The sequence below is a fragment of the Camelus bactrianus genome, chromosome 23 (assembly GCF_048773025.1).
Source record: "Camelus bactrianus isolate YW-2024 breed Bactrian camel chromosome 23, ASM4877302v1, whole genome shotgun sequence".
NCBI lineage: Eukaryota > Metazoa > Chordata > Mammalia > Artiodactyla > Camelidae > Camelus > Camelus bactrianus.
Window position 1 is genome coordinate 23,031,219 of NC_133561.1, and position 13,716 is coordinate 23,044,934.

Genomic DNA, 13,716 nt, shown 5'->3' on the forward strand with positions numbered 1-13,716 from the left:
ATTATCTAACATAATTCCTTGTATGTATTAGGCACTCAAATATTTGTATAATATTTGAAAAAGAGAACAAAGGAAAACAGATCAAGTTTTCATTCTGAGATAATAGCTTACTGGATATATTTGAGCAGCTAAGTATATGATTGTAATTATATTCTGTAATAAATTCAGTATAAAATTCCTCAAAATTCTGTAGATTTCTTTCTTAACTGTGTCTTAATGTTTGTTTTGTACCTCTGTTTTCAAAACTAATTTAATTTATATTTATTGTGGTATCTGTAGTCAATTTGGAATAGCAGTTTTTTAGGATCCTTCTCTTTCAATTCAAATATATAGATTTGTAAAATAAGATCCTTATATAGAGGAATGTGAGTGGTATGTTTAGGAATAGATAATTGCAGTTCAACTTCTTCATAAATTAGCTTCTATTTATGAAGCATATCTTTAAGATCTTACGTTTATGTACTGCATTATCATTTTGCCTCATATATATCAATTAGAAATAATAATAATTAACATTGAGTAATGCTTTTTATGTGACAGGTGCTGTTGTAAGTAGTTTACACAATTTACTTAATTTTTCCTCAAAACAACCCAATGTGCTATTATTATCCTTATTTATAGATGAAGAAACAGATACAGAGAGGTTAACTAACTTGCCTAAGATCAGAAAATTAGTGAGCAGATCAAACCTAGTGCTCAGGGTATTAACCACCACTACTAATACAGGCATAGGTATAGATACAAATGTAGACGCTTTTATCATCTACTTCTTGTTTAAATGTCTGTTTTTTTTACCTTTAGCTCCCTGAGATCAAGGACATTGCATGGTGCATTGCTGCTTATCAGCAAATTTTCTAAACAATGAATAAGCTTTTCCCTTTCCAAGATAATTTTGCTGTTGCTTACAGATTTTCCTCTTTCTTTTTTCTATTGTTATTTTCATATTTCACAACTAACACTCTTGGCTTTTCTTTCAGTCTATTCCAGTTATTATTTGGATGGTTTGTTATGAGACATGTTTTGACATTTTAAACCTTTACCTTTAAATCTTCATTCTTTTGCTGAGACAAAAATGATCTCTCCCTCTCCTCCTGCCAAATGTCATAGCAGATTAAGTGTTTACACGAGGGGAGTTTGTAATCCAGGATTTCTGCAGCAGCGAATTTCAAATATTCTAGTCAAATCCTGCCTTTTGTCTGACTCTTCCTGATGAGTGTTACCATTAAAGCGTCACTCAGGCATCCATTAGTCACCAAGTGCTTATTTGGAGAATGGTTGCTATCATCACTTACTCCCTTTACACAGGTGCCACCTAGTTACTTTTGTTTTGGCAATTATGGGTTAAAGACATTCCAGGGTTTAGTCCTGCTTAAGCTTGCTAGCTCCCTATTTTAAATTAATGCACAGTGGGTTATTTCTTACAAGAGTAAATCTTTCACTGGACAGGATCTTTCAAAGCACTAATTTTTATTCTTCTTTTCCATAGATGAAAGTCTTCTTTCACAGTTAAACTATGCTTTTCTCCTTTTGCTCTACAAAGCTGCACTACACTGCAGTTAATGACGGGTGATTGAAAAGAACATAGATTTTATTCTTAAAATGTTGTTCTCTTTTGAGATACACATTTGACTATCCTTCTCCGCTGCCTTGCTATTATATTTTTAAATAGTTACTTCCAATCCATGGAATTAATATCAACCTAAAAGAATTGTTCTGCTAAGGAGTTATAAAATGATAAATAACACATATAAGGATCCTATTTTTTTGCTATGGTTTCCAAGTTCAGTAATTCCCCAACAGAGAACTCTGTAAGGCTTTAAATTCATTAGCAATTACTTACTAGGAAAAAACGCGTTGAGCTATTTTTTAAAAGCTTCTCATGTTATATATAATTACCCTGTAGTCTCCCTCCTAGCACTTTTCTTCCTTGTGATATGTTTAGCGTTCATCAACTTAGAAATAAACCATAGGGTATTTAAAATGTCTTTCCCAATTTATAAAGAGAAATAGAAGATAGAATTTTAGATTCACGAGCAGAAGCTACTTATTGCAGCAACTACATGTTAGGGACTGCTCAGTGTAAGCTGGTCACAGTTAGGAATTCTATCTCACCCACCTTTGTAATACCAATATATAGTACAATTGCAGACCTACTTTTTCTTTCCCATTCTTCTTTTCCTTTTTTCCTCCTTTCCTCCAGTTGTGACATAGGATAATGGAGTCTAAGAGAGAGACAGCTGGAGATGTGAATTTGAAAGTGGTCTGAATATGAACAGTATTTAAGACTATGAACAGGAAGGGGTTACCTAAGGTGAGTGCTTAGAGAAGTTAGAGAAGGAGACTTAGAAGGAATAGTCAGTAGGATAGAAACAGAGTGTGTTTTCAAAGAAGCCAAAAGAAGTAACTTACGTGTGCCTATTGATCATTTGTATGTCTTCCTTGGAGAATTGCTTGTTTAGGTCTTTTGCCCATTTTTGGATTGGGTTGTTTGGTTGTTTCTTATTAAGTCATATGAGCTGCTTATATATTCTGGAGATCAAGCCTTTGTCGGTTTCATTTGCAAAAATTTTATCCCATTCCGTAGGTCGTCTTTTTGTTTTACTTATGGTTTCCTTTGCTGTGCAGAAGCTTGTAAGTTTCATTAGGTCCTATTTGTTTATTCTTGCTTTTGTTTCTATTGCTTGAGTAGACTGTTCTAGGAGAACATTTTTGAGATGTATGTCAAAAAAAATAATAATAAAAGCAAAAGAAGTAACTTAAAAAGGGGAAATGGGCAGCTCCAACACATGCATATAGTAGGCAGAATAAAATAAAGAGTAAGACTTACAATAAACTTAAGTTTGACAAGATAAACTACAACCATAATTAGAGTGCTTGGGACAAAGGCCTGATTGGAGTGGGATGAAAAAAATTGGAAATGAGGAATAAAGATGATGACTTTAGACACTTTTTTTTTTGAGAAATATGATTGTAAAGGAAAGCAGAGAAGTAAGGGATAGCTGGAAATTTTAAATTATAGGTGGTGTATTTTAAATAGGGAACAATTTAAAAACTCATTTATAAGCCATTATGAATAATACAACATAGAGAATGTGAGAAAATGATCATGCGGAGAGAGGGGAAATGTTACTGCATGGGTGAAGATAGGCTCCACAGCAAGGTTTGATTTCTTGGTCTTAGATACTTGCATGAACTCTCCTTCCATTGTAACATCAGTGGAAACAACGTTTACAGGCAGGTGCACATGTTAGATTGGTGATGGAAATAAGAAGTAGGGCTCATCTGATAATTTCTGTGTTCTCAATAAAATATAGGCAAGATGAAGTGTTTGGCATGGGGGATAAAAGGTAAAAAAGATTTAAGGAAGGAAGAGAAGGTATAAAATAGTCATTTAGGAGAATGGAGACTAGAATTTGTGACAAATGTCTGGTTTCAACATTGGTTCACCAGGGGAAAACGCACGCTCGCCCCCGGGAGCCCATTTTTGGTTACTTATCAAGACTATGACTTCACTGATAGGCCATATCACTTCAGCTCTCACTCACTCTACTCGATTCATACACCTAGAAATTTCTTTTATCTTGCTCTTCAGCTCATTCGTGCATTTAAAAACATTTTTCAAATTATATTTTATTTTGCATTTCCATGTGTCTGTGTAGGAGAGCTTTCCAGGTGTTTTTAAGGGAAATAGAACTACTTCTATGAATTTCAGTTTCATCATTTATGAAATGGGCATATTATCATCTACTTGCAGAATTGTGGCCCATAATATGTAACCAATAGGTGATAGTTGTAATTATTATTACCATTGAATATTATTCTTTTGTCTAGAGAATAAAAAGACTTTGCTTCTACTCTGCCTTTTTTTCTAGATAAAGTTAGCTTTTGAAACCCTGAAACTGAATTTTTAACATACTTTTTTTTTTTTTTACAATTTTAATGTGGCACGAGGTTTCTGTTTCTTGTGTATTAGTGTAGTTGGAACATAAGATATCTTACTGAATAATAATTTTTTTGTAATTTGGGATATATAATGTTTTAGGACCTTGATAATGTAATATTTGAGAAAGAATGGACTTCAGATAAAAGGTGTATTTCCTTATGAGATTTTATTCTTATTACACAAGCAAAATTATAATTAACAATGTAATTTGAAAATCCCAATAATAATACCAAGGAAAAAACAAGGAGGAAAAAAGCCAACATATAACTTGAAAGGGATTTTTGAAAACCGTCACAATATTATCCACATCCTCTTTGTCTATAACATGTTGCTGAAGACTACAATGTTTTGTAGTAAAGCACTTTATCAATTTGAGTAACTAATCCTAAGAAATGCTAATCATGTAATTTTAATGTAAATCTTGTTTTTCCCCAAATTAGAACATCCATGGCTATACCTGGTGTTCTCTAGAGGAATATAAATACTACCAAAATCAATGTTCACTGCTTAAAGGAGAAATTGGAGATATTGACATAGTGAATCTTTATTCCATATCTTCTTCCATGTTGGTCTGCTCTAAGACATGCACCTCTCTTTCAGGTAATAATCCATATTCATTTAGGAAAGACTCCACATCCCCAGTAAAAAATTCTTCAGCAAACTGTTCAGTAACACTAATAAAATTGCTTAGGAGTTCCCCACCTTTGTAGACGAGCAGTGTGGGGAGCACATCTGAGGAAAAGCGGTCCCCAGCACCTGTATTAGAAGCTTTTATTTTACAAAATTTGACCATAGGATATTCGGCTGCAAGGCATGTTAAGCTACTGTTTAGAGCGTCACAGCCCTTAATACCGTCTTCATAAATGTGAACAATGATTGTGGTGATTTTCTGCTCCTTTTCAATGGTTTCCAGGAATTGCTCCCCAGATTCCAGCTCGTACACAAATCCATATCTAGGACCAAAACTCAGCTTCTGGTGCATATCCTGCATACACTGTCTACGATATTTACGAAGGCAGTTTTCATCTTCTTTGTCTCGGTGAACGAGTTCATATTCTTGAATGCTCATCTGGGAATAGATGAAAGAAATGAGAGAGATATTCAGTCAGAAATTTATATTCCTCATACATCCTATTCTTAACTTAAAGAATTTGCATTTGCTGTCCCCCCAGCCCTGCCCCTGATCCTGATGTGGCCTTCTACTTCACATCATGTGTTCAAATGTCACCTTCTTTGATTTCTCTGTCTAAGAGTCCCAGCCTCATACTTTCTATTCCTTATGCTGGCTTATTTTTCTTTGTAGCAATAAACACTATCTGGTATGGTATTATATATTTATTAGTTTAATTGTATAAGGTTAGTTTTTTTTTTTTTCCACTTTTGTGCTGTATGGTGGCAGGGATTTTATTTGTCTCATTCAGTCGCTCTTCAATATCTGCCTTAGTGTCTGGCATGTAATGGGGGTTCAGTAATTATTTCATGATTAGATGCATGTGTAAGTATTGCTGAATATAGTTGAGCTACGAGATGGTCATGATCTCAGTCAGAAATGTGCCACTTTGGGTGGAAAAAAGCCCAGCAAGTTCTACTCTGGAGTGACTTCCATAAAAATATATACACACACATGTGCACGAGTGCCTGCACATGCAGTTAAATGTGTCCCCAACAAATGCCTTTGGGCATTAGTGTCTCCTCCATAAAAGTTGTTAACAATATTATAGCTTACCATATGCTGATGATTTTTGGAATATGTAGGATGGAGTTTAAGCAAGACAACTTTTAGTACTTTTTGGAGTTCATCTTAGCCAGGAGACCAGCAGCAGCATCACCATCACCTGAGAAGTTCTGGGAAACGCAAATCTGGGAGCACCACCCCAGATTTACTGAATCAGAATCTGTAAGGGTGAGGCTGAGTGAGCCATGTTTAAACAAGTCCTTCAGGTGATTCGTATGCACTGTTTTAGGCTAAAATGAGAAAAGACCTAGTTTCCATCTCCTAAGACAGCTACTTCTCACTGAAGCTGGAATATTAAATTACCCGCAGAGCCTTTCTTAATAGCTATATCATTATTACTTAGTAGAATGTTAAACACACTTTCCCTTCACACACACACACACACACGCACACGCACACGCACACTCACACACACACACACACACACACACACACACACACACGAGTGATATAAAGGAGTGATGATGGGTCATAATGTAATTAAGAGATGTGGAGCAGCCCAGAACCATGGAGGTTGGATGACTCCCAAATTTGTGGAAAATCTACTATGTCTTAGGCATTTTGCATAGATAATTTTTCTTAATCCTCACAACAAACCTGTGAGGTAGGTTTTTTACAGACGATACGGAGATTAAGTTGAAGTATCTGGCACATTCTTTACTTCATTCTCTTGTTTCTGCCTCCTATGGTGGTTTTTCCAATGTCCTCATTCTTTTTCATATCATATTATTTTTTTCTGCTTTAGAATTATCATTCCAACTTAATCTGTTTTAACCCTAGACATTGTTATATGTTTTGTGTAATTTTTTAGTTGCTACCATAGTTCTGTTAATTTTACAGATGCAACCACACAAATACTGATTTAAACATGCATTTGAGCATTCTTATGAGAATCTGTTCCATTCATATCTTCAGGCAAATAGATATTCAGGCACTCAGATACATTTCTAAAGCCTAACCTTAGTACACCATCTTTAACCAGTATAATGTCTCACATTTGTATAGCATTTTACATGTTTCAAAACACTTTCTCATTTTTTTCTCTTTACATCTCTTTAAACCAAGTGGAGGAGGTGTTGTTACAGTTCCTCAGATGGGAAAATTTAATTGTTTCTTTCACATCACATAGTGACCTAGTGAAGGAACCAAAATCTGAAAACAAGATGTTATACTTGAAGATTTTTACAATGACCAGAAACCTGGAACCAAGAATATTTCTGATTCATAGACTCTGTTGAGAATCAATATATAATAATCCATACACAGTGGTTTGGAGATAAATAAACCACTAGAGTGGTTTTTCTCCACAATGAAAATAACTTTATGATTTCTTCTATTAATATTAATATTGTTGTTCCTTTTGTATAAATAATACATGCTAATTATAAAGATTCAAAAATGAACTAAACACTAAAGGAAGTAATAAATACTGAAATTTCACCACTCAGATCCTCTGAGATAATCCCTATCAAAATTTTAGAGATCAACTTCTCATGTATTGCTTTGTGTATGGATGACATACACATTATATAATAAGAAATAAGTGAGAGTTTTTAAAATGCTGCTCTAAAAAAATGGATATTAAAAAAAATGTGTCTTATTCTGCTTACCTTCTTTCTCCTCCTTGAAAAGAGGAAGTTAAGAACTCTCAACCAATCTTACCCTTCCAATTAATCAATATTGTCAATTTGGTGAGTGTCTTCCCATACTTTTCTAAATACCTTTTGTTGTTTGTTTTCCGTTGCTCTAGAGAATGGATCATATATAAAATTCTCTGTAACTTGCCCTCTCATGTTGTGAAAGTACCTCAGGTCAACTCATGTACTCATTTGTAACTCATTCTTTTAACAGTTGTCACGTATTTCTTAAATTATAGGATGACTTCGTAGACATTTACTAAAGTTTGTTTTTTAAATTTATTTATTTTTTGCTAATACAAACAATACTGTAGTAAATATTCTTGAAATAGATAAGTATTTTGTAATATTTCTAAAGTGATTCCATAGAGTCATTCAGACTAAAAACACATTGTAGGTTATTATTGATTTCTTCTTATCTTACCTTTCTGCTGAATCTTTCTTTTGAGTCTTTGTCATCTCTACTTTGAGGAGAAGACATTTGTCTGAGAATCTCCTTCTTGCTAGGTGGGAATGAATCACTATCTTCACTCTCTAATTTAAACTTCCTCCAATCATTTATTACTCCTTTGGGCCCTGGAATAAAATTAAGACAAATTGTTTTCCTTTTTTTCCAAATAATTATGTACATAATTGATATTTGTATAAGGATAACCATGGAAATAGACTTGCCACCTTCTGTGTCAGGAAAAATATCTCATTCGGGCTAGAAATTTCTGACTTCCTTGCTGGTAAAAATCTTCTTCCACATTAATCTTGTTAAATGGGTTTTGGCTAAGAATTTTAACATCTGTGTTTATGAAAATACAAATTATGCACTTTGAACTATTGGCAAAATTTGAAGGTAAAGATGTCAAAAATTACTGTAGAGAGGAAACTAGAGTTTTAAGAGATTAGTACTTTTATTAAATAAGAAAGAAGCTTCAGCAGTAAACTAAAATTGGCACCATACTATTAACAAAGGAAACTAGGATTTGGGGCAAACAAATTGAAATGTTACCAAGATCCAGAAAACAATAATAACAATAGCACTTAGGAGACAACCAGTAAGAGGGATGCCTGACTGCAATTAACAAAACTAAAATGGTTTAAGAAAATTATTACATAACCATTCAATTCCTTCTAAGATTGTAAGGATCTTTTAGAAATACAGAAACTATGAGATATACAGATTTTAGAAAATTAATTAAATAAAGAATAACCCAGCTGGAACTCTGATGTTCATTTGCCCTGATAAATAATAACAGTGCTTGGAAGAAGGTCTAGATTCTTGAATATATGCAGTTTTAAATATTCTTCACTAAAGCTTAGCCACATCCATACTTTTAGTATTGTGTATGTGTGGATGTATTCTCTCTCCCACATGTTTCCTGATAATTTTTTGTTTTGTAATATACAATTTTAATATAGATTTATTTAGTTAATGATTTTCAGGCAATCAGTGTTTTTTACTTGTGTAGTCTCTGTTTTCCAGATGTTTTCTGCATATACAAAATATGCATGTGTATAGCATGCGTTTATGTGTTTAGAAAAGGCAATATTTTTTCTCCTGTTTTTTTTTTTTTTTACAAGTGGTAGTATATTTTGCACACTTTTTTTCACCTTGCTTTTTTTACTTCATAATATATCTCAAAGATTTTTTTTACATACATACATAAACAGGTTCTTCCTTTTTCTAAAAAATAGGGACTGGTATTCCGGTGTGTAAATATCAGTTTACTTAAGCAGTGTCTTATAGATGTACATGGTTGCTTCTGCATTTTTTCTATGACATATGATTCTGAGTGAAGAATGCGGCACATACGTTTTTTCTGTCTGTGCAGGTCTACATATAGGTTAGGTCTACATATAGGTAGTAAAATTGCTTGTCATATATGTTTCTAATTTTAATATTGCTAAACTATCTTTAAAGAGATTGTACAAGTTTACACTCCTACCAATAATTTATGAGTATGCCTTTTTCCAAAGTGTGATATTAAACTTTTTCACTTTTACAAACTGTGGGAAAAAATGTATCTTACTATAGTTCTGACTATTCCCAGTGCCATTAAAATTCTTTTTCTAAATAGTCCTGTGTTTTGCCAATTTCCCCATTTGGTTGTTGATTTTTTTAATTGATTTGTAGGAGCTTTTAATATATATTAGGAAATTAACCCTTTCTTAATGTTTTCCCCCAATTTGTTGTTTTTTGGATTCTTCTCTTTGTGACTTTTACCAGGCTGCAGACATTCCCTTCCTTCCCTCCCTTCCTTCCTCTCCTTTTCCTTCTTCCTTCCTTCCTTCATTTCTGTAGCTGAATTTATTAATCTTCTTCTATGGTTTCTTGGTTTTGTCACGCTTGAAAGGTATTCTTCATACTGCCATTATGAAATTACTTTTCATGCCTTTTGTTTAGTACTCATTGAATTCATTCAAAATTCTGGCTAACTTTAAAGGCTCCAATTCATATTATTAAAAGAGAGAAGAAAGTATTACTCAAATGAGATTCAGTAGAGTTAAAAGAAACCTGAATTTTAAAATTTAAGCTATGATATTTGACTTTTAAACTTTATTTAGTAATAGCATATGGACAGCCACACACAATTTAATAGATTAAGAAAACAGGCTCTGGATGAATTGAAATCTTAGGTTTTCTGGAAGAATATTAAAATCCATTTTATTTAAAGATTTTTAATTATTTTCTATATTTTTTTATATTCAAAAAATTGATTAAAAACTCTATTTATTTATCTTTTGGTCTACTATTATTTACAATGACAAAGAAAATCCATAGTGAGGGAGATTAGGAGAGTGGAAAATGGCTTAATTATAGTGTAGGTAGAGAAGTTTTATGATAGTTGGGCAACAAAGAATTCTCAATAATTGGTGTTTTTCTCATTGTTTGACATCTGAGTAAAACTTTTTTTTAGGAAACACAGAATGCTATATTTTTTATCACTGTATTTTTTTCCAGTTTTGATTTACCATAGTCTTTAGGACTTTAAAATCTTTATTAACAAGATCAATTGTTGTGTATTTAAAGTGACTCCCTGCTTTCAAATAGAGTGACTTAAGAAAAAAGAAAATCTCACTTGCCTCATAGATGCTGAGTGTGATCCTTCCAGCAGGGGAGGCAAAGTGATACAGGGGTGAGGGTGCAGTAGGTTTCATCTCTCAGACCAACGGTGATCAGTTGGTTTTTTTTTTTTAATAGTTGATTTACAATGTATTAGTTTCAGAGGTAGAGCAAAGTGATTCAGTTATACATATACATATATATTTTTTCCAGATTCTTTACCATTATATGTTATTACGAGATATTGAATATCGTTCCCTGTGCCATACAGTAGGTCCTTGTTGTTTATCTGTTTTATATATAGTAGTGTATCTCTTTTAATCCCAAACTTCTGATTTATCTCTCTCCCCCTTCCCCTTTAGTAACCATAAGTTTGTTTTCTATGTCTGTTTCGTAAATAAGTTCATATGTACCATTTTTTAAAATTCCACATGTAAGTGATGTCATATGACATTTGTCTTTTTCTTTCTGACTTACTTCACTTAGCATGATAATCTCAAGATCCATTCATGCTGCTGCAAATGGCATTTATTTCATTCTTTTTTTAAGGCTGAATAATGTTCCATTGTGTATATATACCACATCTTCTTTATCCATTAATCTGTCAATAGACATTTAGGTAGCTGCCATGTCTTGGCTATTGTAAATACTGCTGCTGTGAACACTGGGGTGCATATATCTTTTTGAACTAGTTTTTGTCTTTACAGATATATACCCAGGAGTGCAATTACTGGATCATATGGCAACTCTATTTTTAGTTTTTTAAGGGACCTCTAGACTGTTCTCCATGGCTATACCAATTTACATTGCTACCAACAGTGTAGGAGGATTCTCTTTTCTCCTCATCCTCTCTAGTATTTATTATTTGTAGGCTTTTTGATGATGGCTGTTCTGACTGGTGTAAGGTGATAGCTCATTGTAGCCTAAATAAAACTATTTTAAGAGTATTTAATTTCACATTAATTTAGCCAGTCAAATTTTTTTTTTTTTTGTGATTCCATCAAGCCACTGAAAGGTATTACTTAAATTTCATATTGAATTGTGGCAATACAAACACTGGAGAGCTTCAGATTTAATTTAAATTTAATAATCATCTTTTCTTCTAGCTTTGCTTACCTGTGTGTGTGGCCTGCCCTTCAAAGTCTTCCTCCAAACTTTGGCTTTTGGCTTCTTCCATTTTAGGAATTCAGATTTGATATAATCTAAAGGGAAAACAAAGTAATGATGACAGATGAATTCTAGGAGAAATATATGTTATGTATTCTACTGTCAGATTCCACGTGGGTTAAGAGTTATCTCTAAGTGATATAATGTTTAGTTTCCTGTCTACTTTGTAAAAGGATATTAATTTAATATTTGTGTCATTAAAGATATTTGGACCTAAGTACTTTATGTAATTTATAGTTTGTCTTTTTTTTTTTTTTTTTTTTTTTTACTTAAAAGGCTTCAGTTTAGGTCTGTGTACTTAGTGAACATTATTTATTACTGATTTTATTTTTTATTGCTGTTTGTTACCAAATTTCACGAAATTGTATTCTGATCACTTTATATAATAAAACTGTTTTAATGAATAATAATTATGTACTTACTATGAACACTTACTATGTGCCAGGCATTGTTCCAATCATTTCATGTGTCAAAAGTCATTTAATTCTCACACCATATGTAACAGGGACAATTGTTAATGCTATTTTACAGCTGAGGAAGCTGAAGGACAAAGAGTTTACTTTTTGCTTGCCTAAGATCACATAGTAGGTGGTGGAGCAAGGATCTGAACCTACCTTTCATTTTAGAGCTAAATTTTAAAGCATTTTACTATTTTGACGGTTAACATACTGTATCATTTTTCTCAATATGTTTTGACAAATCCATTTTTTGAATTGGCATTAAAGAATTATGATCTAAGAAACAGTGCTATTCCAAACCTAGCACTATTACTTCTCTCTATACCACAAAGCAAGTTTTGGTCATGTTACCCACCAAGCAAATGAAAACAATCAGTAACTATGCCTGTAGAATTTTGAGAAGCTAAAATATGTCACAAAATCTACCAAAAGCACATGGAATTTTATTCATAGGAAACTCCTTGATGAGCTCGTGTAGACTCTATTTATCCTTGGTTCACATTCAAATCCAACTTATTTGCCTATTTTAATAACCTTTCCATTATCTGGAAAATTCTATTATGCATACTAACACATTCCCTAAGAGGGTCCATATAGTCGTGATTTTCTTATAATTCTCAAGTCAAGGAGGATATGCTAACAGTGGACATACTCTCTTTTTACTCTTTTTCCTTCTTCTACACTTTTCCCTTTGCCTCTTTCTCTCAGAGTCAGTTTTAAGCAGTGATATCATCCAGCTTATGCTTTGATCACATCTTAATTTTTAATTTTTAAATTTTATTTTATTTAAAAAGCCTTTTATTGAAGTATAGTTGATTTACAATGTTAATTTCCAGTGTACAGCATCCTCTTAGTTTTTTATTGATGTGTTCTGAGCTTGGTCTGTTTGGTACTTTCCCAAGGCACAGAATGGTAAACCAGAACTCTTTTTGTCTTGATTCTTTTTTTTTCTTTTCTTTCTTTGACTTCTGCCCCTAACATTTGGACTGGCATCTTAATCTTGTTTTCCTTGCTACAATTCCTACCCGGAATCACTGGAGGTCAAAGGTCTTTGCCAATTTAATTTTACCCAGTTGAACAAGAAAAGGCTTTTAAGAAAAGGCTGTCAAGTGAATGCCAATCCATTTCATGTGACTATAAATGTAATAAAGAATGTTAAATTTGAATGGATTTAATAATGAAAAAGAATCAAAGAAAATGGGAGTAAGAGAAAATTAAAATAAGTAGATGTTGTTGGACAAAAGAATCTACTTAATTACTTACTGCAATTATTTAAAAATAATTGTTTCATCTAAGAAAAATGAATATTATTAGTTTGCTTCAAAAGACCACTACAGAACAAAGTAATGGAAACTATTTGATAACTTCAATAACTATTTAGTCCTCAGAAAAGTAGAGACTCAAGCCAGTCTCTTTTATTTTGAAAGAGTAAACTGGGAGTTCGAAAGTTGCAGATACTAACTACTATACATAAAATAGATAAATAACAAGTTTCTTCTGTATAGCACAGAGAACTATATTCAATATCTTGTAGTAACCTATAAGGAAAAAGAATATGAAAATGAATGTATGTACATATATGTATGGCTGAATCATTATATTGTACATCAGAAATTGATGCAACATTGTAAACTGACTATATTTCAATTAAAAAAGGAAAAATAGAAAATTTGGGGTAGCTACTGTTCACAAGTGTATTTAAGGCTTAAAAAAAATCTGAA

General features: G+C 32.7%; 1 protein-coding gene across 2 annotated transcripts; it reads right to left on the reverse strand.

The window, feature by feature from the left end:
• Positions 1–4,198: 4,198 nt before the first annotated feature.
• PDC (phosducin) lies at positions 4,199–11,669 on the reverse strand. 2 transcript variants are annotated; one of them, XM_010973235.3, is made up of 3 exons: positions 11,487–11,669; positions 7,740–7,891; positions 4,199–5,012 (listed from the first exon to the last, which is right to left on the reverse strand). In XM_010973235.3, the coding sequence occupies exons 1-3, from the start codon at positions 11,545–11,547 to the stop codon at positions 4,488–4,490; spliced, it is 738 nt and encodes a 245-aa protein (XP_010971537.1). In that variant the 5' UTR covers positions 11,548–11,669; the 3' UTR covers positions 4,199–4,487. The 2 variants fall into 2 exon arrangements, with proteins under 2 accessions (XP_010971537.1, XP_074208207.1); XM_074352106.1 differs by lacking the exon at positions 11,487–11,669 and having other exon boundaries at positions 7,740–8,371.
• Positions 11,670–13,716: the final 2,047 nt, after the last annotated feature.

Bases quoted from the DNA above. Each gene is read 5' to 3' on its own strand.
- PDC (XM_074352106.1), bottom strand. From the start codon at position 7,973: ATGGTTATCCTTATACAAATATCAATTATGTACATAATTATTTGGAAA. The intron at 5,013-7,739 runs GTAAGATAAGAA...ATCTATTCCCAG, and splicing joins AAGAAAGATTCAGCAGAAAG to ATGAGCATTCAAGAATATGA.